General features: G+C 59.0%; 1 protein-coding gene across 8 annotated transcripts in view; it reads left to right on the top strand.

The window, feature by feature from the left end:
- Positions 1 to 27,250, top strand: part of TCF3 (transcription factor 3) — an 82,999-nt gene that overhangs the window by 45,507 nt on the left and 10,242 nt on the right. For 4 of the 8 annotated variants that reach the window (XM_082297962.1, XM_082297961.1, XM_082297967.1 and 1 more), the window contains exons 6-18: positions 7,518 to 7,585; positions 10,541 to 10,670; positions 12,278 to 12,327; positions 17,987 to 18,089; positions 18,634 to 18,773; positions 18,889 to 19,015; positions 19,903 to 19,961; positions 20,672 to 20,750; positions 21,704 to 21,777; positions 22,408 to 22,611; positions 24,028 to 24,151; positions 24,884 to 25,046; positions 25,956 to 26,194. In XM_082297962.1, the coding sequence (XP_082154088.1) occupies positions 7,518 to 7,585; positions 10,541 to 10,670; positions 12,278 to 12,327; positions 17,987 to 18,089; positions 18,634 to 18,773; positions 18,889 to 19,015; positions 19,903 to 19,961; positions 20,672 to 20,750; positions 21,704 to 21,777; positions 22,408 to 22,611; positions 24,028 to 24,151; positions 24,884 to 25,046; positions 25,956 to 26,194 (1,560 nt within the window). The remainder of the gene's footprint in view (positions 1 to 7,517; positions 7,586 to 10,540; positions 10,671 to 12,277; positions 12,328 to 17,986; positions 18,090 to 18,633; positions 18,774 to 18,888; positions 19,016 to 19,902; positions 19,962 to 20,671; positions 20,751 to 21,703; positions 21,778 to 22,407; positions 22,612 to 24,027; positions 24,152 to 24,883; positions 25,047 to 25,955; positions 26,195 to 27,250) is intronic. The other 4 variants (XM_082297965.1, XM_082297964.1, XM_082297963.1 and 1 more) reach the window with 3 other exon arrangements.

Below are 27,250 nucleotides of genomic sequence, written 5' to 3'. Positions count from 1 at the left end.
CACTGTCCCAGGCTGCTCCAAGCCCCAATGTCCAGCCTGGCCTTGGGCACTACCAGGGATCCAGGGGCAGCCCCAGCTGCTCTGGGCACCATGTGCCAGGGCCTGCCCACCCTCCCAGGGAACAATTCCTTCCCAATATCCCATCTAACCCTTCCTCTTTGCTCATGTGCTGAAAGGAAGGACATGGGGGAAGAGCAGGGGTGGGATTTTCTCTTCCTCTTTTCCAAGCTGCTTCTGAAGACTTTGAGAGTGGCAAAATGCAAAGGGAAAGGGCGTGAAAATGGAATAATGCTTCTGTAAAAGCAGAGGAAAAATGGGAGGGAAAGGAGAGTTTGGGAAATGCGTCCCCTTGGTGCCAGGCCCTGGCTGCCAGCAAGGTGCCCCTCAGGGTGGGAAGTTCATGTTAATGGGGCGGTTGAGTGGAACCAGGGAATTTTAAAATTTGAGGAGGTGGAGGAAGCAGATGAGGATGAACATGTTGTGGTAGCTGATGAATGAAAGGTGTCTGAGACATCTAAGCCCTTCTCAGCATTTTCATCTCTTTCCCATTCGACCTCTGTTTCTTCAAAGAGGATCAGGACCTTCGGGAAGAACCATTTTGGGAGCAGCGTGGATGCTCTGTGGTGGCAGTGGTGGGTTGGGCCAGGAGAGGGGGAGGCTGAGCTGAAAGGGCCCCCCAAAGTCAGTGTTGGCTTCCTGCACTGAGGCTCTGAGCAGTCAGGGTGGTGATGGCTCCTCCTGGGACCCCCATCCTCTGGATTCTGTGTTCCTGGAGTCTGTGCATGTCCCAGAGCCAGGCTGCAGCCCCCCATCCTCTGAGGATGGGCTTTAGGGACAGCGGGCACCTTCCCACAGCAGAGGGACACCGCAGGCTGGCAGCACTTGGTGGAGAAACAGAGCAAATGGTGATTTTTTGCCTCAATTTTCCACATGGAAAAGGAGGCTTTGCTCTGACCAGCCTTTGGTGGGCTGAGGAGCTCCTGCCAGCCTGAGCTTTGAAGCAGGGGTCGCATCCCTTCCAGGGTGGAGCCTTCCCCTGTCCCTGCAGGCTGGTGGCATTTTGGGGCTCTGGAGATCCCCAGGGGGATCCCGGGTGCAGCCGGTGCTCCCCCTCCTGCACGAGCCCTGTCACCACTCCGAGGGGTCTGGCAGGAGCAGGGAGCAAGGAGAGAGGCTGGGAAGCTGCAAGGTGGAGTGGCCCTCTGGATAAGGGAGCAGTGAAATGTGTCCATCCAGATCTCTGCCCAGCGTGTCCCTGCGCTGGGAGCTGCTGCCACAAACTCCATGAGCAGCAAACTCCGTGGGAAAGGCAGGGCTGGAGGGATTTGCCTGGCCCAGGAGAGAAGGAAAGCTCTGAGTTTGGGGGGAGCAGGACACTGCCAGCACATCCCTGAAATCCCCTCCAGGCTGCATCCCTGTCTCCTGCTCCTGTCCTGGTTGGGCCCTTTGGTGTCACCCCAGCCTGAGCCCTCCTCCCCTGCCCAGGGTCCCCGTCCCAGGGGCAGTGAGGAGGGGGCTGCACAGCCCCTGGGGTGGAGCTGGGCGAGTACAAAGCTCTGATTTAGTCCCTGTTGCTCCCTGCAGTGGCCCCAGAGCAGGAACAGCAGCCAGAGGGATGGTCACTGCTCCTCACCCCAATCCAGCCCAGTCTTGGGGTGGTGACCTTGTGGCTCTCAGGGTGCACACCTCATCCAAAAGCAGTTTGAAGGGAAAAGCACTGATTTCTGTTCAGCAGTTAAGTTTGGGCTCACGGATGTTCTTTGGATGAGCAAAGCTTGGCTTTGGGAGGCACCGTCAGCACGGAGCTCAGAGGGGCTGCACTGGCACAGCACCTGGGGGATGCTCCCCCCACCCAGGGCTGCCCCAGGGCTGTGGGGAATGCCCTCCCTGCTCTCATTAAGGGGACAGCATGAGGGGAATCTTCAGTCACTTCCCTCTGCCACAGCTTCAGCTCCTCAAGGTGATGGGGAAAACCAGAGCTCTCTGCAGGACTGACTGGGCAGGGAGCTCTGGGCTGTGTTGCACTGGATGGAATAACATAAATTTGTCAAAAGAAGAAGAAAATAAATTAGAAAGTGTCCAAAGGAGGGATACGGAGCTGGGGAAGGTCTGAGGAGCGGCTGAGGGCACTTGGCTCGTTCAGCTGCAGCAGAGGAGACTGAGGGGAGGCTCCTGGGGGCTGCAGCTCCTCCCGAGGGGAGGCGGAGGGGCAGGGGCTGAGCTCTGCTCTGGGACAGGGACAGGAGCCCAGGGAACGGCTGGAGCTGGGTCAGGGCTGGCCATGGAGCTCAGGGAAAGGTTCTTCCCCCCGAGGCTGCTGGGCACTGCCCAGGCTCCCCAGGGAATGGGCCCGGCCCCGAGGCTGCCAGAGCTGCAGGAGCGTTTGGACAGCGCTCTCAGGGATGCCCAGGCTGGGGTTGTTGGGGTGTCTGTGCAGGGCCAGGGGCTGCACTGATGATCCCTGAGGGTCCCTTCCAGCTCAGGATACTCCAGGATTCCATGATTGTAAACTCCTGGATGGAAACACCATCAGTGCTCTGAATGAGAAGCATCCCAGACTGCCGGGGGGGCTCTTTGAACCAGGTGAGCAGGTGCAGAACCAATGTCTGAGCCCTCCATCGTTCCCTCCTCTTGAGTTTTCCAGCTTTGAGCCTCTGGCGCTACTCCTGGAGGACAGGGAATGTCCTGGGGAGTTCTGATCTTCCCAGCCTGGGGTGGGGAGAGGTGACAGGAGCATCCCTGGCTGTCCTGGGGTGGTGCTGGGACACAGCACGGTGACAAACTGGCTCGTCCCAGAGGGTCAGCAGGGTGAGGAGGGCTTTTCTGTCTGTTTGAAGTCACCAATTTCACATTTTACCATTCATCTTCAGTAGGGACAGGCGGGGAGGGGGGTGGTTAAACAGCGAGGAAACTGATAAGCCATAACAGATTTCTTTCTAGTAATTATTTCAGTAATTAGCTGCCTTTCAGAGCAGCGTTCCTAATCGGGTGGGTATTGTCAGCGCCTGTAGATTGGGGTCTTCCTGGACAATGGGTTTAATCAGGGGCTTGTTGCTGCTCCTGGTTTTTTAACTTCTTTTTTTCCTCCCCGTTTTTAATCCCTGGCTGTGTTTTGCCTCCCCTTTTCCCCTAGGCTGGAATTCTAATGGAATTCTAATGGAATTAGCAATGTGGGGCCGGGGGGAGGTGCACAGTGGGTGGTGGCTGTGCTGGGGCTGGGGTGGTGTGGGGGCACTGGTTTTGCCAGTGGGTGCTGGAAAAACTTGCAGGCAGCATTTTAATACTTTTTCTCGGGCTGTCAAGTGCAAGGCCAGGAGTTGGACTTCGATGATCCCTGTGGATCCCTTCCAGCTCGGGCTGTTCCTTGACTCTGTGGTCTGTGAGAGAAATGGCAAAGCCATGAGTTTATTTAAAAGCAGTTTGCTGCGGTGGAGGCGAGATGCTGCCATGATCCAGGGTGCCAAAGCCAACCCCTGACACTGCCAGAGCTGCTGGGAACCTCTGGGAAGAGCAGTTTTTATTTTTCCACCTCGTTCCCCCCGAGCTCAGGGCAGCTGTGCTGTTGGGAGGAGTCGCACACACAGCGTGGGGGGTTTCTCTGGAAAAGCCCTGGGTGAAGGCAGGGCCTGGGGGAGGCTTCCCAGAGCCCCACACAGCCAAATCCTGCAAGAGGGAACGTGCTGGGAGAGGAGAGAGGCTGGAAAGGGCTTCTTAGGCAGGGCTGGAGGCAGCCAGGTGAGGGGCAGGAGAAGGAGCTGGGAGGGGGAAGGGCAGGGAGGGGGATGCCAGAAAGAGCTGGAAATGCTGAATGCTCTCAGCCAGTGTCTGGGGGCACTGACTCGAGGTGCCTCTGCTGTGCTTCACATCCTTTCCAAAGGAAACCCCCTTCCTCTCCAAGGGATTTATTCCCACTATCTTCTCCTCCTCCTCCCACAAGATCCCTCCATGCCCATCTGCAGGATTTCAGTAATTCTCTTGGGGGCAAGATGGTGTTTGGGGAGAGTCCTGGTGGTTTTTTCCCACCCTGGTCCTTGCCTCCTTCCTGGGGCTTTGCCACCTTTCCTGGTTGGTGCCCTGGGCTGTGGCTGCCAGGGGGTGACGGGTGGATCTGGGTTTGCCACCTGTGCCATCTCCCTGCCCACAGAAACAGCTCCTTCTGCTGGCAGGTTCAGCCTTTCCTTGTGCACCTTTTGAATCTCAGCAGGCTTAGGTACATTCCAATCCAGAAAAGTTTGCCATTCTTTCCTCTGCCTTGTTTTCATAGACAATTGAATGTAAAATTTCTTCTGCTGAGTTTTTACTGCTTTTTTCCCTTGTTATGTGATGATGGAGGGTGCAGGAGCTGGGGCTGGCCAGGGCTGCTCTCTCTTTCCCAGTGTCCCCCATCCCATGGGGCACCTGCAGACCCAAGGGTGCAGCAGATGCTGAGTGAGAAATGAGAGACATCCAGGGAAGGTTGTGGGTTTGGAGAAGAGCTGGCACTGGGTTCAGAGAATCCTGGAAAATCCTGAGCTGGAAGGGACCCTCAGGGATCATCAGTGCAGCCCCTGGCCCTGCACAGACACCCCAACAACCCCAGCCTGGGCATCCCTGAGAGCGCTGTCCAAACGCTCCTGCAGCTCTGGCAGCCTCGGGGCCGGGCCCATTCCCTGGGGAGCCTGGGCAGTGCCCAGCAGCCTCGGGGGGAAGAACCTTTCCCTGAGCTCCATGGCCAGCCCTGACCCAGCTCCAGCCGTTCCCTGGGCTCCTGTCCCTGTCCCAGAGCAGAGCTCAGCCCCTGCCCCTCCGCCTCCCCTCGGGAGGAGCTGCAGCCCCCAGGAGCCTCCCCTCAGTCTCCTCTGCTCTGGCTGAACGAGCCAAGTGCCCTCAGCCGCTCCTCAGACCTTCCCCAGCTCCGTGTCCCTCCTTTGGACACTCTCCAACAGCTTTGGATCCTTCTGATCTTGTGGTGCCCAGAGTGCCCCCAGCACTGGAGGTGAGGCTGCCCCAGTGCAGAGCAGAGCGGGACAATCCCTCCCTGGCCTGGTGCCCCCCAGGACACGGTGGCCCTTTGGGCTGCCAGGACACACCGGGGACTCAGATCCAACTTGGACCAACCAGGACCCCCAGGTCCCTTCCCACGGTGCTGCTCTCCAGCCTCTGATTCCCAGTCTGCCCCTGCATCCAGGGCTGCCCCACCCCAGGGCAGGATCCAGCACTTGCCCTGTTTAAACATCACATGGTTGGGGATTGCCCAGTGTCCCTTCACCCTTCCACAAACATCTGGGGGCCCCCTGGTTCAGCCCAAGTTCTCAGGTGATGTCAGAGGCTGCTGGACGGGGTTTGGATCACCCTGGGATGGTGGAAGGTGTCCCTGCCCATGGCAGGGCTGGAGCTGGATGAGCTTTAGGGTCCCTTGCAACCCAAACCATCCTGGGATTCCATGATTCCCCATGCCAGTCACACGTGGAAGCAGCAGTGTGTTATCAGACAGGAGACCTGGCTGCTGCTGTCCAGCCAAACCCCCGTGGCATTACCCTGCCTCTCCTGTGCTTTAGGAGCAATCAGGAGCTGCCTGATGCCACAGCCTGCTGAGTCCTTTGTGCCCGTGGCTGGTGCTGAGGCAGATCGAGCTCTTAAGCTCTTTTAGAAATTAGGTCATTTAGGAGATCCATCCCCTGACATTTTGACCTTTGTTTACTTAACGTTTAAGCCTCTGAAAGGAAATGGCAGCAGCACCCAGAGCCTCCGGCTGTCGCTGGAGGTGAGGGAGGGGGAGGCTGCACCGTGCCAGGACCTTCCCATCAGGAGTGGGGCTCTGGGGCTTGGGGGTTGTACTGGGGGAATCCACTCTAAAATATTTGGGTTGAGTTCAAGGCCTCCATGGTAAGGTTTCAAAATGAGCAGCCTCCTCTCTCTCCCCATCTGGCACAGGGTGCCCAGAGCAGCTGGGGCTGCCCCTGGATCCCTGGCAGTGTCCCAGGCCAGGCTGGACAGGGCTTGGAGCAGCCTGGGACAGTGGGAGGTGTCCCTGCCCATGGCAGGAGTAGCACTGGATGGGCTTTAATGCCCCTTCCAACCCAAAGCACTCAGGCATTCTCTGATCCCTTGGCCCTGTGCTTCAAGGGGGCTGGTTTGAGGCATTTTGTTTCCCCTCCCCTCTTCATCTGCTCCCCAAAACCTCTTAGTGGTGTGGGGAGGGTCCTGCCAGCCCCTGTGTCGCCCCAGTGCATTAACCTGCATCTTAGTGGCCTCAGGGCTGGCTTTAGGCTAAGCAGATTGGCAAAATCCTGCCCCTCCCAATTTTGCTCACTAAGCCAGACCGGAGGCAGGATGTGATCTGTGATCCCCTTTTCGGGAAGGGTTTGGGGGTGGGGGCTGCTGGAGTGCCTGTTCCCCACTGGAAGAGTGTCTGGCTTTGCGTTAGGGGGATGGAGAGAATCCCAAAGGACACTGTTGTGCCTGCAGCTGCTCTGGGCACAGCACAGAACCATTCCCTTCCTCCCAGCCCTGTGTCCTTTGCTGTCCTGGCACCCCTGGGTGCTGCTGGCTGAGGCCATGCTGTGCCCAGGGCAGTGACCATGAGGCAGGAGAGTGCCAGGATGTTTTGGAGAGGGAACATCCCACCAGGGGGCTGGGCTCCTTTTTTTTGGCCCTTCAAAACTTTATTTTCAGCTGCATGTGTGCAAGGTGAGGTGGGTGTGAGAGAAGCCCTTGTTGATGCTGAGTTCTAGGACAAGGGGGAATGGCTTCCCAGTGCCAGAGGGCAGGGCTGGATGGGATCTTGGGCAGGAATTGTTCCCTGGCAGGGTGGGCAGGCCCTGGCACAGGGTGCCCAGAGCAGCTGGGGCTGCCCCTGGATCCCTGGCAGTGCCCAAGGCCAGGCTGGACATTGGGGCTGGGAGCAGCCTGGGACAGTGGGAGGTGTCCCTGCCCATGGCAGGGGTGGCACTGGATGGGTTTTAAGGTCCCTTCCCACCCAAACCACTCTGGGATTCTCTAAAGTTCCCAGGGGCACATGGGCACTGCTGGCACGGGGCTGTTCCCACACCGATCCCAGCGGGCAGCGATGCCCCGGCTGTGAGGAACCCGCAGGTTTTGGGAAGTCGAATCTCCCACAGGAGAGGGGAGGAAGGTGCCCCGTGCCCGGTGTGGGGCAGAGCTCAGCTCTCGTGCGCTGGGATTGCATTTCCTGTTGTCTCAAAGCGCTCCCAGTCTGGTCACTCGTCCTGGCCCTTGGTCTGCTCCAGCCCTGCCTCTGCCAAGTGCAGCTGGCTGCGTCTCCGCTGTCTGCGGGGAGGTTTTGGCTCGGCTGACCCTGCCAGTTTCCATGGCCACAAGCACTTCCCTGCGCTGCTGCAGCTCCGGGCTTTTGGTGTTTATGGACCAGCTCTCCCAGCAGCTCCTGTTTCAGCAGGAGCTTTTCAGGGCTGTCCCTTCATGGAGGGCAGAGGTGCTGCCTCATGGGAACAGGATTTGTCCACCCCCTCCACTTCCCTCTTACCCCAAACCTTGTTTTTTCTCTTCTCCTTCTGCAGGGAAGAGCAGTGAAAGAGCCTCATACTCCACATTTGGAAGAGACACAGGGATGCCAGGACTAAACCAGGTAATGATAAAATGCAGTGAGATTTTCTGCTTCATTTACTGGCTCCTGAAAGTGAGAGTCTGGTCCTGAAAACCACGCTGGATTTACATCCCATCTCTGTGCACGGGCTCCTGGAAAGCCTCTGCTCTGCTCCAAAACCTCTGTGGAGTGTTGGGGGTTCATGCTGGTGTGTGTTGCTGGCTCCAAAGAGTTGTCAGAGGTTAGAAAATGTTGGTTGTAGCAGCCTCTCGCTTCTTTCCCAAACTTCTCCAGGCTCACTGGTTTTGTTGTTGTTACTCCTGGTTTGTGTTTGATCAGCCGTGACCCAGCCCCGCTGCCTCGCTGGGGAGTTCCAGGGAGTCAGATCCAAGCAACACCTTCCCTGTGCCAGGCTGGCCGTGGGCAGGGGAGCGTTCCAGGAGGCTCCTTCCCCCTCCCCTGCCTGCCCTGGGCTTTCCCTCTCCCTCTCCAGCAGTGTCTCCCAGTTCTCTGGGCAGGGAGGCTCTGTGGGGTGGCTCCTGTCAGTGACTGTCCGGTGCAGCTTTGGCTTCATCGTGAGGCTGTTGATGTGGGACCTGCAGCAGGAGCTCTCTGTGCAGCTCTGGGGCCCAGCATCAGGACGTGGAGCTGCTGGAGCCACTCCAGAGGAGGCCACGGAGATGCTCCCAGGGCTGGAGCTCCTCTGCTCTGGAGCCAGGCTTGGAGAGCTGGGGGTGCTCAGCTGGAGAGGAAAAGGCTCCAGGGAGAGCTCCGAGCCCCTTGCAGGGCCTAAAGGGGCTCCAGGAGAGCTGCAGAGGGACTGGGGACAAGGCCTGGAGGGCCAGGAGCCAGGGAATGGCTTCCCAGTGCCAGAGGGCAGGGCTGGATGGGATCTTGGGCAGGAATAGTTCCCTGGGAGGGTGGGCAGGCCCTGGCACAGGGTGCCCAGAGCAGCTGGGGCTGCCCCTGGCAGTGTCCAAGGCCAGGCTGGAGCAGCCTGGGACAGTGGGAGGTGTCCCTGCCCATGGCAGGGGTGGCACTGGATGGGCTTTGAGGTCCCTCCCAACCCAGACCACTCTCGGGTTCCATGATCTCCACAGTCCAGGAGGGGACCCGGCACAGCAGAGCCACCTCCTGCAGACACAGCCCGGCCCCGTTGGGTCACCCCACGTGAACCCCGGGGCTGTGCGGGGGGGAACAACTTTGCTTCCTGTGGGGAATACCACAGGCGTCAATCCGAGCCCGGAGCGCAGTGGAGCAGCCCTAGATAACCTTCCCTGCTGCCACCAGCATCCAGAAATAGCTTTTTGGGAAGGAGCGAGCACCTCCCTTTGATGTGTGGCTCCAAGTGCCCCCTCAGTGCCCGGCGTGGTCCTGGGGAAGCAGTCCCAGCACCGGAGCCAAGGGAGGAGTTTTGGCCGGACAGCTTTTGTTTTATCCATGTACACACACACATATTAGATGTTTTAATTTTACACAAATTTGTCATAATTTCCTCCTCTCTGAAGTGAGGATGTTTCCTTTGCTGGAGCAGCTGTGCTGGCTGTGCCAGAGTGGATTTCATTTACCACTGAAGCTGCTCAAAGAAAACCGGGCCCGGTGCCAAGTGTTGCTTTTGGATGTGGTGCTTTTGCTGGGCTTTCGTGGAGGAGGGGGAATATAAGGTAACAGAAATGGGGGGGCAAATGGCCGGGAGAGGCCCCGGGAGAGGCGGGCACAGGGCTCGGGATCGGGTGGCAAATCCCACTTGATGCGGAGAGGAGACAAAACCCCCTTGTGGGGGTGGGGGGGGGGGCCAGCAGAGCCTGTGGCCCCCAGAGCAGTTGTTGCTTCTGGCTCCAGGTTGGGGGAGTGAGGAGGGTTGACTTTTTTTTTGTTTGTTTTCGAAAAGATGAAGAATTGTCTGGTGGAGATGCCCTGGATGGGGATCAGGTTCTTCCCCAAAAATGCCCTGCTCTGGGGCAGAGCTGCGGCTTCCCCCTTGTTTAACCCTGAACCATCTCTTGGGGCATCCTCAGGGAGAGGAAATAGGAAGAAAACCCCTTTCTCTGGGAAATTGCCTCAAAATCCCAGTGCCTCCCCTGCCTGCAGGAGGAGCAGGGCAGCAGCTCCCGGGGTCCCTCCGGGTGCTTTCCTTGGCCGGGCACGGAGCGGGTCCGGAGCGAAGGAAACCTGAGCAGTGGAACAGATTGCAGGAATGTCACCAGCTGTGAACACACAAGCTCCTCTTTCCCTCCCTGACCCCTTTCTGGAGGAGATGGAGTTTGGAAGCAAAGATTTTTCTTTCCAGTTTCTCAAAAGCCTGAAATCCTCCTTTATTTCCATGTGTTGCCCTCGGAAGATGGGTCAAAGCTGAGCTTTTGGGCCTTCAGGGCCCTTTGCCAGCCTGGTGCAATTCCATGTAAATACACTGAACTTCCTCCGAGCTGAGAGGGGCAGTGCTGGAGGAGAGGCTCCATCCCAGGAGGGAGCACCCCGGGCTCCGGCTCCCCCGGCTCCGCTGCTTCCCAGCGTGCCCAAGGTCAGCCGGGATAAATACGAGGGAGGAGTTTCCTGGCTTTAGAAAGAGGGATTTGGCTTTTCCCTGATAAAACTCAGGAGAAAACCACCCTGGGCAGTGGCAGCACCGTTCCAGGGCTCTGGTCACGACGTGGGCTGGTGACGTGGGGCTCATCCTGCCCTCCTGGACATCAAGGTGACCATGGGACCACGCTGTCCCCCCACATGGCACCTGCTGGTTTGCATCCCTGGTTTGCAGAGGTTCCTCACTGGGGTCCAGCAGGAAAGCACAAGTTGAAAGCCCCTTTTGTTCCCCCACACCTATTCCTCCACCCCCATATTTACGGATTTGCTTTCCCTCCTGGCCCCTTGGCCCGTGTTTATTTTTCCCCTCAGCTGAATTGGTGTGAAGGTGACTCAAAGCAGCTCTGTTCTCTCCCAGCGAGTCGTTTTCCAGTGTAATTCCATGGAAGGGCTTTTCTCTCTCCTTGTTTGCAGCCCGGTTTCCTGCCCAGCGAGATGGGAATCGCCAGCCCCAGCACGCTGTCCCCCACCGGGGGCAAAGGGGGGTCTCAGTATTTTTCTTACCCCAACAATCCTCGCAGGAGAGGTGCTGAGAGCAGCATAGGTGAGTGGCTGCGTGTCCCTCGGGTGCCACCACGCCGCAGGGTTGTCACCTGGGCAGGTGCCCTTGTCAGATCTGCCTTTGGGAATGAGGAGCTGATGCTGGGAATGAGGGCGTTGATGTTGGGAACGAGGGACTGATGTTGCCATAGGTGCACCTGGCATGAATTTGGCATTTGCTCTTTGTTGGGGAGGGAATGCATATAAATACCTCTTATCTATGTAGAGATATCTAACTTCAAGAAAGGGGTGCTCAGAGGCAGGTGCAGTTTCCCTCTTTCTGGAAAATGCCAGATTAGCTGAAAGCAGCAAAGCTTGAGGTTCTTCTAAAAACACCTCCAGCCACACTGCACATCACTCGTCCTTCCTGGAAAACCTTGGGCTGCCTCAGAGGCTGTTTCCGTGGCTGGTGGCCCTCCTGGAGCTGCAGCGGGCAGGACTGGCAGGAGCAGGGCGTAGGAGGCAGCGGGAGGTCCGGGCACTGTGCCCTGGGACTCAGGGAATGTTTGCTCCAGGAGCTCTCCCTGCCTGCTCCGGGGTTCCCAAGCAGGACTTGCCCATGTCTGGATCGACCTGGGAGTAACTTTTACCACAGGCTGGGGTCAGGTGTGAGTTTAGCTTCGGAGGGAAGACAAGCTCCACTTCCCCAGAACTTGTGTTTCTCGTCACAGTTCCCCCTGCAGCCTCCAGAGCCACTTTCCTGCTGCTATTTTGGGCTTTCCCCAACAAGTGAAACCAGAAGTGACCCAGTGATGGGTGCATTTTTCAGTGCTTTTCAGAAAAAGGCACCTACTGTGGTGCTGCCACTTCAGCCTGGAAAATGATTCTTTAGCATTCTGTGGGATGAATTCCTGCTCTGGAGGTACATCCCAGCTGAGTCCCTGGCTTGGCAGGTTGCTGTGTTACCACCCTGCACCCCCCAGCCAGGGCTTTCCTTAATTATGAAAAATAATAAAAAATAATTATGAAAAAAAAAAATTAAAATAGTCATAAAAATAATAATTAGGAAAAATTGAATTCTAAAAAAATTTAGCCTGTGCTTCCCCTTGAGCCACTCCTGGATGTTTCCCTACCACTTCCCTGAATTGTCCCCTTCCCCCAGGACACTGTGTCCCCCTCCAGAGCTGGATTGGGAGGGATGGGCTGGGGTCTGTCCCTGGGAAGCACATCCCTGCCTCCTGCAGCAGTGAAGCTTTCCCAAGTATATCCCTGTATAGGGAGCAAATGAAAATACAGCCCAGCCCTACACGTGTTCCCTTTCTGCATCCTCTCTCTGCAAACCCACTTCAAGTTAAAGTGTTTCCCAAAACACCCCAATGAGGGGTTATAACATTAAATGTTACTACATTTATGGGCTCAGTCTCTTCCAACAAGCCCTTGCTGTCCTGGGATCTCTGTGTGGCTGTGAAACCTGCCCCCAAAAGGTGCAGACGAGATTTGGAGGGGCTCATCCTTGGACATTTTCACTGTTGATGCTCCCTTGGCCATGGGACATTTGGGATCTCAGCCCTGTCAGTACCTGCAGTTTCCAACCCCGGAGACTTTTGCTGCTGCTCCTTTCCCCTCCCTGTAACCCCTCTGAAAACTCAGATCCTCTCTTCTCTAACACAGATGGACAGCCCAAAAAGGTTCGGAAGGTGCCTCCTGGACTCCCCTCCTCGGTAAGTGGCAGCAGCTCCTTCCCCATCCCCTGGGAGCCATCCCTGCTCCCTGTGCCACAGCGCTGCAACCCCAAACATCGAGGGCTGAGCTTTTAGCGGGACGGGGAAGGGTTTCCCGTGTGTGGGAGAAGCTTTGGGAGAGCTGGGTGGGGAAGAAGCCCGGGGCCATGGCCTCGTGCCCCGCAGCCTGGGCTGGGTTTGACGTCGTGTCCCGAGTGAAAGGCGAGCCCGGGGCTCGGGTGTCCTGCAGCAGGGGAAGGGGAAGCGGCGCAGTTGTGCCGGGGGCAGGCAGCTGAGCCCGCTCCAGGTGTGCGCTGCTTTGCAGGAAAGCTGAGCAGCCTGCAGGAATACGCTGTCCCCGCTCCCGCGGCTGTTCGGGGAGTGAACTGAACAATGTCTTTGTGGCTGGGAGTAATGGGATCTCCAGGAAAGCTAATTGGGGCGGGCTGGAGGGTTCCTGCAGGAACACTGGAGCTGTCTGGCGGCTGGGGCTGCATTCCTGGCTGGAATGTTTGCGTGCTTGGAGGGGGACAGTGCTGTCCCATTGAGCTCTGTCCCACTGGGCTCTGTCCCCAGACCAGGGCTATGCTGAGGATGTGCCCTCACTCCCTGCCAAAGCTGCTGTGACTCTCTCCCATTCCCAGGGAACACCCCATCCATGGGGGAAACCCTGTGCTGTGGCATTCCCTGACTACTCGAGCAGAGCTGTAACCTCCAGCACAGGCTCTGCCTTTGGAATTGGACCCCGAGGTGCTGGGTTTGGAGGATAGAGGGAGAGGAGGGTACCGAGGGCTTGCCAGGTTGGGCTCGCCGACCTGGGGGTGTTGGAGGGTCCGTGTGGATCTGTGTGAGGCAGAAACCAGCTCCAGTTGCACCAAGAGTCTGTGTTTTTACAGGGAAAACCTGCTCGAGTCACAATCCATGTCGCTGCCTCGAGTTTCTGTGTGAAATATGGGAGTGTTAAACCCCAGTCGACATGTGGGGAAAACATCGCCGCCGACAAATGGCCTTTATTGGCCTCGGATTTCAAAGTGCTGGGGCTTGGCCCGTCCTGCTGGCAGAGCCCTGGAGGGCCCTGATTCCCACAGGAGGGGCTGCTTGGCATTTGCCACAGCTCAGCCCCTTCCCCGTGTCTGAGTGACACCTGCACAGCCTTTCATAGGATCATGGAATGGTTTGGGTTGGAAGGGGCCTCAAAGCCCATCCAGTGCCACCCCTGCCATGGGCAGGGACACCTCCCACTGTCCCAGGTTGCTCCAAGCCCCAATGTCCAGCCTGGCCTTGGACACTGCCAGGGATCCAGGGGCAGCCCCAGCTGCTCTGGGCACCCTGTGCCAGGGCCTGCCCACCCTCACAGGGAGGATTTTTTTCCCCAACATCCAACCTAAATCTCCCTCTTTGCCCTGGCTGTTGCCTCGGCTGCCCCTTGATGCCAGAGCTCCAATTTCCAGAGCACGGGCTGGTTCTGCCTCTTTCCCTCACCCTCCCTGTGCTGGGAGCTCCGGCTTCCTGGTTTGTTTTTGAACTTCCACACCTGGGGAGACAGATCCGTGCCGAGGCGGCAGGAGAAGTGTGAAGCAGAAGGAGTGGCCTCAAAGGCAGCGGATCAAAGGCTCTTTCTTGTCTGACTCGCCCATGCAGGAGCCCGTCCCGTGTTATCGCTGGACCCCGTGCAAAATAAATAGGTTAATCAGCATCTTATTAAAATGAAGTGCTTTAATCTGTAATTCCCGAGCTGCTTTGAAAACTCGCCGAGGTCAGCGGCTGCAGGAGCTGAGGGTGGGTGGGTGAGCAGGGAGTGATGCCAAAGGCACCGAGAGGCACCAGCAGCATGAGGGGGTGCAGGGGCTGTGAGCAGCGATGCCAGGCAGGGACAGGCACAGAGGTGCCTGCGCTGGGAACCCAGGGCCTTTGGGCTCAGGGCTTTTGTCCCGAGGAGACCACAGAGATGCTCCAAGGGCTGGAGCTCCTCTGCTCTGGAGCCAGGCTGGGAGAGCTGGGGGTGCTCACCTGGAGAGGAGAAGGCTCCAGGGAGAGCTCCGAGCCCCTTGCAGGGCCTAAAGGGGCTCCAGGAGAGCTGCAGAGGGACTGGGGACAAGGCCTGGAGGGCCAGGAGCCAGGGAATGGCTTCCCAGTGCCAGAGGGCAGGGCTGGATGGGATCTTGGGCAGGAATTGTTCCCTGGGAGGGTGGGCAGGCCCTGGCACAGGGTGCCCAGAGCAGCTGGGGCTGCCCCTGGATCCCTGGCAGTGCCCAAGGCCAGGTTGGACAAGACTGGAGCACTCTGGGACAGTGGAAGGTGTTCCTGCCATGGCAGGGGTGGCACTGGATGGGCTTTGAGGTCCCTCTGAACGCAAACCATTCCACAATTCTACTCAGCAGGTGCTGGGTTGGGCCTGCCCTCAGGGCATGGAGCCCCTGGGAGCCTTCCTGCAGCTCTGGAGCTCCTGGCCGTGGGCTGCTGTGTCTGGGCACAGGATCCAGGGCTGGACGTGGCCCCACATCGGCGTCGGTGCCAGAGGAACCCAGGCAGGGATTTTGTGCAAGTCGGTTCCTGCAAGGTTTTGTTGCCACAGTGAGTTCAGTGCCTGGGAGCTGTTTCAGGCTGCGCATTCCCAGTCTGGTCACTGCTCTGTTTAGCCTCAGTCTGCCCAAAGTCCCACCCCAGCTCCTGCATTTAAGGAAGAAAAACAGGGAGGAGAAAACAACCCAAGACCACAAAGCGCTGCGAATCCCAGCGCTGGGGCTGTTGGAGCGGCTCTCGCCGGCCGCGCTGGCAGATTTTAAGCGGAGGAAATGACCTCACCTGGAGGTCCCCGAGGCCGGCGGCGGCGTGAGGGCTGGGGCCGGGCTGGGGCCGGGCTGGGGAACGGGCCTGGCCCTCACTTCCAGCTGCCTGCAGCGCCCGGCCCGGCCCCGCACACGGCTCCGTGCAGAGAAGGATGGAGCTGGCTTTTCACAGCCTCCCCTGCGCTGGGCAGCAAAAGGGAAAATCAGCAGGGGTCAGGGCCAGGATTGTGGTGAAACTTGGCCCGCAGGATCCAGCAGGAGATGTTGCGGGGGTGGTGGAGCAGGGTGGATACACGGCAAGGTGAACTCCCACCCCCCCCCGCTCTGCTTTGCACCCCTGGTCCCTCCATCGCTGCGATTTTACCCCCCTTGTTTTCTCGGTGGGTTCCTGGCTTGGCTGTTGGTGCAGCTGCCGGGCGCCTGGCCCCGAGCCAGCCCCTGCCAGATGGCGCGGGGCTCTCAGACGTGCTGCACTCCATTCCCTGTCCCGGCTCCCGCTATTTAATCAAATTATAGGAAAAGTCAATTTGCTGGATTCCCGTTCTCCGCTGCCTCCCCCATCCCCCCCCCAGCCCACGCGTGGCTCCCTCTGCCCACAGCACCCGGCAGCAGCCTGGACCAGGGCCTGGAATTCTCTTTTTAGAGCGAGGCACAAAGGGCAGCTGCCAGTGTGTCAGGATTTGCCCTTCCCCCTCTCTCTCTTTTTTTTTTTTTTTTGTCTTTATTTTACAAGCTCCCTGTAGAATCACAGAGTCATTAAGGTTGGAAAAGCCCTCTAAAGGTCACAGAGTCCAACTGTTCCCCAGCACTGCCAAGGCCACCACTGACCCACGTCCCCACGTGCCACATTCACACATTGTTTGAACACTTCCAGGGATGGTGACTCCACCACTGGCCTGGGCAGCCCCTTCCAGTGCCTGACAACCCTTTCCATGAAGAAATTTTCCCAATATCCAGCCCAAACCTCCCCTGGCCCAGCCTGAGGCCATTCCCTCTCCTCCTGTCCCTGTTCCCTGGGAGCAGAGCCCGACCCCCCCGGCTGCCCCCTCCTGTCAGGGACTTGTGCAGAGCCACAAGGTCCCCCCTGAGCCTCCTTTGCTCCAGGCTGAGCCCCTTTCCCAGCTCCCTCAGCCACTCCAGCCCCTTCCCAGCTCCGTTGTCCCTTGTTGGATTTCTGGGGGGGCTTTGGGGTAGTGTTTTTAAACAAGAAGAAGCCTGGCAGCAGCTGCCCAGGGCCATGGTGGAGTCACCATCCTGGAATTGTTCTAAAAACGTGTGGATGTGGCACTTGAGGACAGGGGTTAGTGGTGACCGTGGTGGTGCTGCTGCTTTGATGTTGGACTTGATCTTAAAGGTCTCTTCCAACCTTAAGGATTCTCTGATTCTGACTTTTATTTCCCACCATCAATTTTGCCCCTTTTTGCTGGTGAGGACCAGGGCTGGAAGGGAGCAGCTGGCTGTGGGGAAAAAGAAACTCAGGCAAGTTTCCTTCCCAAAGAGAATCGTGTGTGCCAGGCAGAGCCCAGCCCCTGCCCCACCTCTGCTTTCAGCTGGATTTAAAAAAAATGATTATCGGTTTCAGAATGAATCAAAGGGGATGAAAATAAGCTGTGACAAAAGTTCTCACATCATTCTGAGCGCTATTTCAGTTTCTTTGAATGCCGTTTCGGTTTCTTTGCGTGTTGAATTTCTGCTTTAAAAAAAGAAAAGTCTGTTTTTGTCCTGGCAGAAGCTGATTTTCGGTCAGGGCTTTCTAGGATGGGTTTGGTTAATTTAGAAGGGAAGGAAAAGCTTTTTCTTCTGCTTAATGTTCTGTTAAATCACAGAGCTGAGCAGTGCTGCAGAAATTTGTCCCAGGAGCTGTCCGAGGGCTGTCTGAGAGTCATCCCCTCCCCTGTGACAATGCCTGTGAGGGGCTGCTCAGCCCCCCCATGCCTCAGTTTCCCTTCAGCCTGGTTTCCCTGTGGGCTTGGAGCAGGGGCTGTGCTCGGGAGCCTGGTACAGGGCAGGGTTGGCACAGGGGGGTCCTGAGGTGCCCGCTGCCCCCGCCCAGCCCGTCCCCCTGGTGTGGGGTCACTGCAGCAGTGGTGGCTTTTGTGGTTACCCAGAACAAGTTATAACCATGGAAAACGGAACTGGAGCGGAGTCGAAACTTCTGCTGGAGCCGGGCAGGTTCTGGGGACCACGGAGGGTGACAGGAACACAGAGGAGCCCTGTGCCCTCTGCCCTGTCCTCTGTGCCCTCTGCCCTGTCCTCTGTGCCCTCTCCTCTGCCCCCTGTGCCCTGTGCCCTCTCCTCTGTCCCCTGTCCCCTGTGCCCTGCTCCATGTAGGGCTGTGCCCTTTAAAGACTTCGGCTGAGCTGCTCCAGTTCCCCCCCAGATCTGCTGTGGGATGAATAACAGCAAAGCTCCTGGGCTCATCAGATGGTTTGGGGTGGAAGGGACCTTAAAGCCCCTCCAGTGCCATCCCTGACATGGGCAGGGACACCTCCCACTGTCCCAGGCTGCTCCCAGCCCCAATGTCCAGCCTGGCCTTGGGCACTGCCAGGGATCCAGGGGCAGCCCCAGCTGCTCTGGGCACCCTGTGCCAGGGCCTACCCACCCTCCCAGGGAACAGTTCCTGCCCAAGATCCCATCCAGCCCTGCCCTCTGGCACTGGGAAGCCATTCCCTGGCTCCTGTCCCTCCAGGCCCTTGAAAGGTCAGTTGAGTGAAGCACTTACTGCTCTGTTGTGGTGGGAGAGGTGGTCAAACACTGCTGAAGTTTGAGGTTTGAAGTTTAAGCTGTGCAGGGTTGGGGGCAGCCATGGTGAGGATGTGGGGCCGTGGAGTCACCAAGCCCTTCTCTTCAACCCCTTTCCTGCCCCACAGGTGTATCCATCCAACTCAGGTGATGACTACAGCAGGGATCCAGCTGGATATACTCCCTCGAAACCTCCCAGCACTGTGTATCCTGGAGCCTTTTATATGACAGGTGAGTTATTCCTCAGAGCAGGGGCAGCTTTGCCCGTTATGGGCCATGGGAGGGATTGCAATATGGAGGGGGCTCAGGGCAGGAGTGTGTGAGAGACACTGCAGTCCCAAAATCATGGAATCCTGGAATTTCCTGAGCTGGAAGGGACCCTCAGGGATGATCAGTGCAGCCCCTGGCCCTGCACAGACACCCCAACAACCCCAGCCTGGGCATCCCTGAGAGCGCTGTCCAAACGCTCCTGCAGCTCTGGCAGCCTCGGGGCCGGGCCCATTCCCTGGGGAGCCTGGGCAGTGCCCAGCAGCCTCGGGGGGAAGAACCTTTCCCTGAGCTCCATGGCCAGCCCTGACCCAGCTCCAGCCGTTCCCTGGGCTCCTGTCCCTGTCCCAGAGAGTTTGTCCTGATTTGCTCAGTGGGTGATGCTCAGCACAGGCAGGACATGCTGGGGACAGTCCCAGCCCCTCAGCCAGGGCTGATTTGTGTCCCCCCGGGGGCTGGGGGCTGCCTGCTGGTGTCCCTGCCCCACTCAGCTCTGGGTTCTTTGCAGACGGACTCCACAACTCGCCTGACCTGTGGAGTTCCCCAGGTGCCATGAGCCAGTCGAGTTACGGTGCCATGCTGGGCAGCTCCTCATCCCCGCTCCCGCAGTCCAGTGGCTTCAACAGTTTACATCAGCATGAACGCATGGTAACGTGTCCCATGGCTCTGGCACCTCCTCCCCTGGCACCTGGGTCCTGCCCTGGCTGCCAAAGCCCCACAGCTTTCCCAGGGCCCCTCTCACCGCTCTCCCCCTCCCTGCCAGAACTACCAGCTGCATTCAGGAGAGGTGAACGGCGGACTCCCCTCCGTGTCCGGCTTCTCCTCAGCCTCCACGGCGTACGGAGTGTCCAGTCACACGCCCCCGATCAGCGGCACCGACAACATGATGGGTATGGCCAGTCACCAGAGTGACCCCCTGGCTCCACGGCCGGGCACAGCTCACCTGGAGAGCCAAAGCTTGTGCAAACCTGGTGCCTGAGGCATCCGGTGCACCCGGACACCTTTGGTCCCTTGTGTGTCTCCTGTGCCTGCAGTCCCTGCCCGGGGAAGAGGCACAGCGAGGTTCTTGCTGCTGGAGCACCCGGGTGCTGGTCTGGGGGTTTACACCTCGTGGGGTGGGTCTGGGAGGAGCCCAGGAGCTCTGGCCTTATCTCCTGGAGGTGCTGTGGCTTAGATGAGTTGTGGAAGGATTTGTACCTGTGTGAAGCTGCTCCCCCGGATCCAGAACGGGAATGTTCGTGCTGTGTTCGATACCACGTTAACCCCGAGTGCTTTAATCTCTGACCCTGCTGAACCTGTTACAAAAATACAGAACCTGCTACTGAAATAGCTCGTGCTCCCCAGGAAATGAGGATCCCAACACAGATTTGTAGAAAAACCCTTGTTTTTCTATGGAGAAGCAAGTTTGGGATTCATAGAATGAAAGTATCATTAAGGTTGGAAGAGACCTCCGGGATCATCCGTTGGTGTTTGGGGGGGTCTGAGATGCCCCATGGCGATGGCTGTACTGCAGCAGAGATGTCTGATTGCTGTTGTTGGCACTACACCTCCAGCCCAGAGCTTGGAGAGATGTCCCTGCAGCCCCCTGAAGGCTGCCAAGAGAAGGTGCCCCATGCCCCAGCTGCTCCGAGCTGGACAAACATTGAATTTTCAAGCAAAGCACTAAAAGCAGAAAACTTCCACCCCAGAGCAGGTGACTCCAGAGAAGGTCTTGTAGGGTACTGTGTCCTCTGGGGTCTGGGGCCTTGGCAGTGACATCTGTGTCCTCTCTTGGCAGGTAACAGAGGAACCACAGCTGGGAGCTCCGGAGACGCGCTTGGGAAGGCTCTGGCCTCGGTAAGAGCTTGGGGTGGTCCTGACCCGCTCCCGGTCCTGCTGCTGCAGGGACCCTCTACCCAGCAGGGAATATGGACACATGCTGTGAATGCACCCCAAATCCAGGGCAGCCTCTGAGGGAGGGTTTTCCCCTCTCTGTGTGCTGCCAGCTCAGTCCTGGTGCCTTTTGGTGGATGGGGAAACTGAGGCACTGACGGGGAATCTGAGGCAGTGCAGGCTGTGGTGGCCCTGCAGCCCCATTTCCAGCTTCGTGCCCTCCCAGCCTGGTGCTGCTCTGCCAAGACCACCCTACAGAGACCTCGTGGCAGGACTTGCAGGTCCCAGTAGTCCTTGCCCTGCATGTGCTGGTTCAGACTGGAGGGCACTGGTCTCACTGGGTTACCAGAGAGTTGCCTCTGTCCTGTTCAGTGATCTTTGCACGGTGGCACAGGGGTGCTGGCAGTGCACCCTGCAACAATTCCTGACAGCTCCTGCTTCCTCCTGAGAGGGGACCTGAAGGGCAGAGGCTGCACACAGGGGTGGTGACAGTGGGGACAGAGAGAGGCCCCGGGGTTATTGGGGGAACTGGGGGGAACTGGGCTCGGCCTTTGTGCTGGCTGTGGGTTTGGGGAGGGAGATGCCAGCGGGGTCCCAGTGGGTGGTGGGTGCCACTGGGAGGGGACAGCTAGCTCAGGGTGGCACTGCTGACCATCCCCCTTCTGTCTCTGCAGATTTACTCCCCCGACCACTCTAGCAATAACTTCTCCTCCAACCCCTCCACCCCGGTCGGGTCCCCACAGGGCCTCGCAGGTGAGTGACAATGAAAAGGGTAAGGGGGGGCCGGGTTTGCTTTGGGGAGCTCCCAGGCAGTGAATTCCCCAGGTCAGGCCCAAGTCCTCAGCCCAGGGCTGGCAGCAACCCCAGGACCTTCTCTTGCCCTTCCTGACCCTGTCCCTGAGTGCCCCATCTTGGAGAGGCTGTGGCTGGATTTGCCTCCCATGGGAGAAGCACAGCGGGAACTGGGAAGCCGCCAAGTGGTTCAAACCCATGTTCAGCACATGCTGAAAGCCCATTCCTGGTCCCCTCGGGCAGCTCAGGTCCCGCTGTGCCCAGCAGAGCTGGTGCCCAGGCCCCCTGTGCCTGGGGTGCAGCATAACCTGGCCCCGAGGTCACAGCGAGTCACTGAGACCGGGGACATCTGACACCTCCCGAGGTGTGAAGGGCTGAGCCAGAGCAGAGCCCGCAGTGCCACGCAGTGCCACAGTGTCCATGTGGTGCCACAGTGTCCATGCGGTGCCACGCAGTACCACAGTGTCCATGCGGTGCCACACAGCCCTCTGGTGGCCCATGCAGTGCTGTGGTGGCCCATGAGCTGTCAAGCAGTGCCGTGGTGGCCTCTGTACTGCCACGGGGAATGGTATGGGGCTGTAGTGGCCCATGCAGAGCCTGTGGTGCCACAGTGGCCCATGCAGTGCCATGGTGGCCCATGCGGTGCTGTGGTGGCCCGTGAGGTGCTGCAGTGGCCCATGCGGTGCCACGGTGATCCATGTAGTGCCATGCAGTGCCACAGTGGCCCGTGCAGCGCCGTGGTGGCCCGTGCAGTGCCATGTGGTGCCACAGTGGCCCGTGCAGCCCCGTGTGGTGCTGGTGTGGCCCGAGCAGTGCCGTGCGTGGCGCGGTGGCCGCTGCGGTGCCCCAGCTGCCAGCCCCATCTAGTGGCCGCCATGGCCGTGGCCGGTCCCCAAGCCTGCGTTTGTCCCCAGGCTCGTCGCAGTGGCCGCGGGCGAGTGGAGCGGGTGCCTTATCTCCCAGCTACGAAGGGAGCCTCCACACTTTGGTGAGTGGCACCAAAAATTCCAGCTTCTCCTTTTCTCTCTCATCCCTCAGGGCCTGGCGGTGAAGGGTTTTTGGGTGACATCCTCTCCCCTGAACGCCTGGGATCAGCTGGTTGGTCAGGGGTGGATATTGGGGTGGCAGCAGCTGAGCAGAGCCTGGTGCTGCCTCCCTGGCCTGGAGTCCCCCAGCAGCCTGGCACCCTCCCCCTGGCCCCAGCCTAGGCCCATCCCGGGCTCTGGCCCAGCCAAAGGGATTCCTGTCAGGTTTCTGCCTCCCTGCCCTGAGCAGTTCCACTCGTGTGGCCCCTCATGCCTTTAGGTGATGGCACTGACTGGGGGGGTTATTTCTCTCCATCCCTGCCCTGTGGCACCTGAGTCCAGGACTGGCACCAGCCACTCTGCAGTGCAGGGCAGCAGGAGGCTGCTGGCTTTATGGGATTGCAGTCATGGAATTGGATTGGAATCATGGAATGGTTTGGGTTGGAAGGGATCTTAAAGCTCATCCAGCTCCACCCCCTGCCATGGGCAGGGACACCTCCTACTAGACCAGGCTGCTCCAAGCCCCCTCCAACCCTGGACACTTCCAGGGATGGGGCAGTTAACACAGACCTGTCTCTGTCCTGCCCTTCCAGCAAAACAAAATGGAAGACAGGTTGGACGAAGCCATCCACGTGCTGAGGAACCACGCCGTGGGCCAGACCTCTGCCATGCCCAGCAACCACGGGGACATGCACGGGCTGCTGGGCTCAGCACCACCCCACAGTGCCGCCGTGGGCAGCCTGGGCCAGGCCTTCCCCGCCTCGGTCATGGCCCTGGGGAACAGGCACCCGAGTCTGGTGAGTGTGGGAGCACTGTGGCAGCTGGCAGGGACACGCTGGGGACACGTGTCACGTGCGGGGTGCCCTGGCATTCAGGGGGACGTTGCCTTTGGTGCAGGAATAGCTCAGTGTGGTCCAGCTTGGGTCAGGTGTTGGCAGCGTTGCGTGGGTGACATACACAGAAGTCACTCCCCATGTTCCTGCAGGGAGAGTTGAGTCATGGAATCCCAGAGTGGTTCGGGTTGGAAGGGACCTCAAAGCTCATCCAGTGCCACCCCCTGCCTGGGCAGGGACACCTCCCACTGGACCAGGTGGCTCCAAGCCCCATCCAGCCTGGCCTTGGGCACTGCCAGGGATGGGACAGCCACAGCTGCTCTGGGGACACTGAGTGCACCCCTGGCACAAGCTCCGTGTGCACTTCCCTTGTTTGTGCCCCTTCTCAAGGCAGGCAGAGGTGGTGAGAGAGCTGCTCTTCTTTCCCTGCAACATGACTGGAAATCCCTCAAAACAACTTCAAGGCATCCCTGGGATATGCAGGGAGGAGAAGAGGGATTCAGTGGGTACAAGAGTGCCAGGTGTCACCAGGAATTCCCTGCTCTGAACGGTTTGGGCAGGCACCGTGTCCCTCTGTGCATGTGGGGAGTGCTGGTGTGTGAGGGCTCATTCCAGCTCCAAGGGAATGTGATGGATCCAGGGTTCCCTGAGCATGTGGATGCTGGCGTCCTGTGCTGGGTCACCTGGGTCCCCTCTTGTCTAGAGGCTGGTGACCACAGCAGCACATTTTTGGCAGAGCTGCTTGCCTGCCGCAGCAAACAGTGACACATCTCCAGTCTCCAGAGAACCAGTTGTGATCCCCTTCCAGGCTCCCTGGATTCTGCTCCTGACCTGGGAATGAGATGTGTGTCCTCTGTAGGCTGCTGCCAGCTGGGGAGCCAGCAGGGCTGGCTCTATCCTGTCACTCCCCAGCCTGTGTAGCAAAGCCTTGGGGCCGTGGGCTCAGAAGGGGCCCTCACCCTTTGCTTTCAGCCCCTTTGGAGCCAAGTTTATGTTGCTGGGATGTCCCTTGCTCTGGTGGCACTTGGGAGGTGGCAGAAAGAGTGGTGCTCAGTGGAGACAGGACACGTGTCCTCTCCGGTGTGCTGCCTTACAGAGGGGCTGTTCCTCGGGGGGCACAGCACTGACAGGGACTCTGGGCCAGGTCCAGCTCCTGTTCAGAGCAGGGAGCTGCAGTGCCCCCACCACGGTCCCTGGGGAGCTGTGCTGGAGCAGGCTGGCTCTTCCCTCCCTCATTCCCAAGCCCCAGGTGTGGCAGCGTGAGGGGAGCTGTGCCTCAGCCCGGTCCGTGGAGCCCCGGGGTGTCCCTGGGTGGCTGTGCTGGGCTGACTGTCCCCATTGCCCGCTGGCCATGACACAGCTCTGCTCATTGTGCTGCAGGTGGGAGGAGGCCACCCCGAAGATGGGTTGTCCAGCAACCCCAGCTTGCTCCACAACCATGTGACACTTCCATCACAGCCCAGCTCCCTCCCTGACCTCAGCAGGCAGCAGGACACCTACAGTGGTAAGGCAGCTCTGCACGGGTGCAGGATGGGGCTCACCTGTGCCAGGGGTTACCTGTGCCAAGGGTCACCTGCTGGGAGGCGTGGGGATCACCTGTGGGGTTTGGGTCCAGCCCTGTGCAGCAGCAGCCCAGAGGAGATGGATGTCTCTGCAAGGCTGGTGCTTCCTTGCAGCATTCACGGGGCAGTTTCTACTTGGAGCCTTTTCCAGAGGTTTCACAGAGTCCTAGAATGGTCTGGCTTGGAAGGGACCTCAAAGCCCATCCAGTGCCACCCCTGCCAATGGGCAGGGACACCTTCCACTAGCCCAGGCTGCTCCAAGCCCTGTCCAACCTGGCCTTGGGCACTGCCAGGGATCCAGGGGCAGCCCCAGCTGCTCTGGGCACCTTGTGCCAGGGCCTGCCCACCCTCCCAGGGAACAATTCCTTCCCAGTATTCCATCTAACCCTACATGTCTGACCTGTATTTTCCTGTCCCCCTGCCAGGTGTGGGTGCACAGTTCACAGTGCTCTGCTGTGTAGGTTGGGTTCCTGTGTTGGAGGGTCCGGGAAGTAAGGGGGAGAACAGGGAGTGTCAGCAGGGCAGAGCCAGCACCCCTCCATCTTCCCTGAGTGTGGAGCAACAATGCAGGATGAGTTCGGGATGCCAGTGCAGGAGCAGGGCCTGGGGACCCCCCAGCCTGCTGTGTAGGTCAGGCCCCTCAAACCCTGGGTGTGGCTCTGCTCTCTCTGCAGGCTTGTCCGGGGGGCTGGGGCGGAGCAGCGTCTCCTCAGGAACGAGCGAGATAAAGAGGGAAGAGAAGGAGGATGAAGAGAACACGTCGGTGGCAGATAACTCCGAAGAGGAGAAGAAGGAGCTGAAACCCTCCCGGAACAGAACAAGGTGCTCTTTGAACAGGTCTCTCCCTTCACTTTCTCTGTCCCCAGGCCAGGGGTGTTTGGGCTGGGGGGCACTGGGCTTGGCCCGGTTTGGCCTGGGGTCACCCTGCGGCACAGACCCCCCCAGCCCCTGCCCACCCTGGAGCCTGGTGTGGTCTCACACAGCCTGGGCTCCTGCTACTGCCCCAGGGGGAAGGGTCCCTGCCACCCTCCTGCTGGCTCCTGTCCCTGTGGCCTCGGGGCATCCTCATGCTCCTAAAGCAGAGGGAGGCACCTTATCCTGCACTCACCTGCAGGCTGTGCAGGGAAGGAGTGAGTGCTCAGCCCCGTGCAGGGAAGGAGCGAGTGCTCAGCCCCAGGCAGGGACAGTCTGACCCCTTCCCTGCCTTGGGGCGTCTCTGCTCTCTGCTTTGGGCTCCTGCATCCTCTATCACATCCAGCCAGAGGAGTGGCAGTGGCTCAGGTAGAGTCCTTCAGCACGCTGGCTGCTCTGCAGCCTCGCCACCAGCTCGGAGACCTCACCAGGGTGATGGTGCCCAGAGAGGCAGCACCAGCCCCGCTCCTGCCCTGGAGGCAGAGGGCTTCGTCATCCCAAATTCCAGCTGGGGATTCCAGTGTTGGCCTTCACCTTGTCTGGGCCGCCCTGCACTCTCCCAGGAACAAGCTCAGGCCTTAATCACATTGTGGTTTCTTTCTTTGCTGTTTAAAAACAAAACACAACAAAAAAGAGGCAGAAGAAGAGCCTTAACTGCTTCTCTCCGAAGCCCCTGCGTGTGCCTGCGTATGGCACAGGCCAGCAGGTCCTGGCAGGGCACGTGGGGGGCTCGGCATCTTGGTGCCTCACCGTGTGTTTCTTGTCTGTGAGTTGACCAGTGCTGAGAGTGCACGCGAGGAATGTCCCTGTCTCGTTCTTATTTTAAACCATTAGTCAAGATGAGGATGAGGAGGACGATCTTCTTCCCCCAGAGCAAAAAGCCGAGAGAGAGAGAGAAAGGAGGGTCGCCAATAATGCCCGTGAGCGCCTGCGGGTTCGTGACATCAACGAGGCCTTTAAAGAGCTCGGACGCATGTGCCAACTGCACCTAAACAGCGAAAAACCACAGACCAAACTGCTAATCCTACACCAGGCCGTATCAGTCATACTGAACCTGGAGCAACAAGTTAGAGGTCAGTGAGGGTCCCGGAGTGGTGATATTTTACGTATCTGATCGGCACGGGGCTGTCTGTCTGTCTGTCTCCTGTGACGTGCTGTGGTGCCTCGCACTGTCTCTCTCCCCTGTGGCCTTGGGGACCAACCCAAGGCTGTCGATGTCCTTTTTATGTTGTTTTTTTTTTTTTTGCCTTTTTTGCATCCATCCCTGCTGTTCTCTCCTTTGTCCCCCGCTGCCACCGCGTGTGCTGCATGCCGGTCCCGCGGGGACGCCTGTGCCGTCCTGCTTCCCTGCAGCCAGGAGCGCTCCGTGCTTGGCCAGCAAAGTGTCAGAAACCCCACCAGGAAATCTCCCAGAGGGGTCCAGCTCTGCCGTCTCCAAGGGCTGCTCCAAGCACAGAGCCCGTTCCTGTCCCTTCTGTGTGCCTGACGGGGCTCTACGCTCCTATCCCCACAGTGTGGCACCTGGCAGAGCCCTGGGACCATGGGAGCTGTGTGAGGGCAGCAGGATGCCCTGGGCTGAGCAGCCCTCGCTGCCTGCACTCGCTGGTGTCCGACACAAGCTGGGGCCACTGTGCATTCCGAGCCCGGAGCTGCCAGCGGGCACCTGCAGGCTCTGCCCCTCACCGGGACACCCTCAGGGCACCCTCGCTTCCTTCCACACGCGTGTGCACCCATGGGGTGTGTGCACCCATGGGGTGTGCGCCCATCCCAGGGAGGGGAAGCAAGGGGCGGCTGTCCCGCTCCAAGGACGTGGCTGCTTTGTCCCGCACCCCGCAGTGCATGATCCCGCTCCCGCTCCCGCTCCCGCCCCCGCTCCCGCCCCCGCTCCCGCCCCCGCTCCCGCTCCGGCCCGCGGCGGGCGTGCCGGGGCAGGATAACTCCTTTCTCTCTGCAGAGCTGTCGTAACACGCGTCGGGGGCTGTGCCTGGCTGTGCTCCTCTCTGCTGGCCTTGCTGTGCCTTGATGTTGGAGTCCTTTGTGCCTCTCTTCAGTTTGTAATTTTTTGCCTTTCATAACATGTATATTTTTTCCTGTCTTCTTTTTTAATTTCCCCTTTCTTTTGATTTTTT

This window comes from Coloeus monedula (genome assembly GCF_965178545.1).
Source record: "Coloeus monedula genome assembly, chromosome: 27".
Lineage (NCBI taxonomy): Eukaryota > Metazoa > Chordata > Aves > Passeriformes > Corvidae > Coloeus > Coloeus monedula.
The sequence above is the reverse complement of the archived record's forward strand: the minus strand, read 5'-3'. Positions and strand labels throughout refer to the sequence as shown.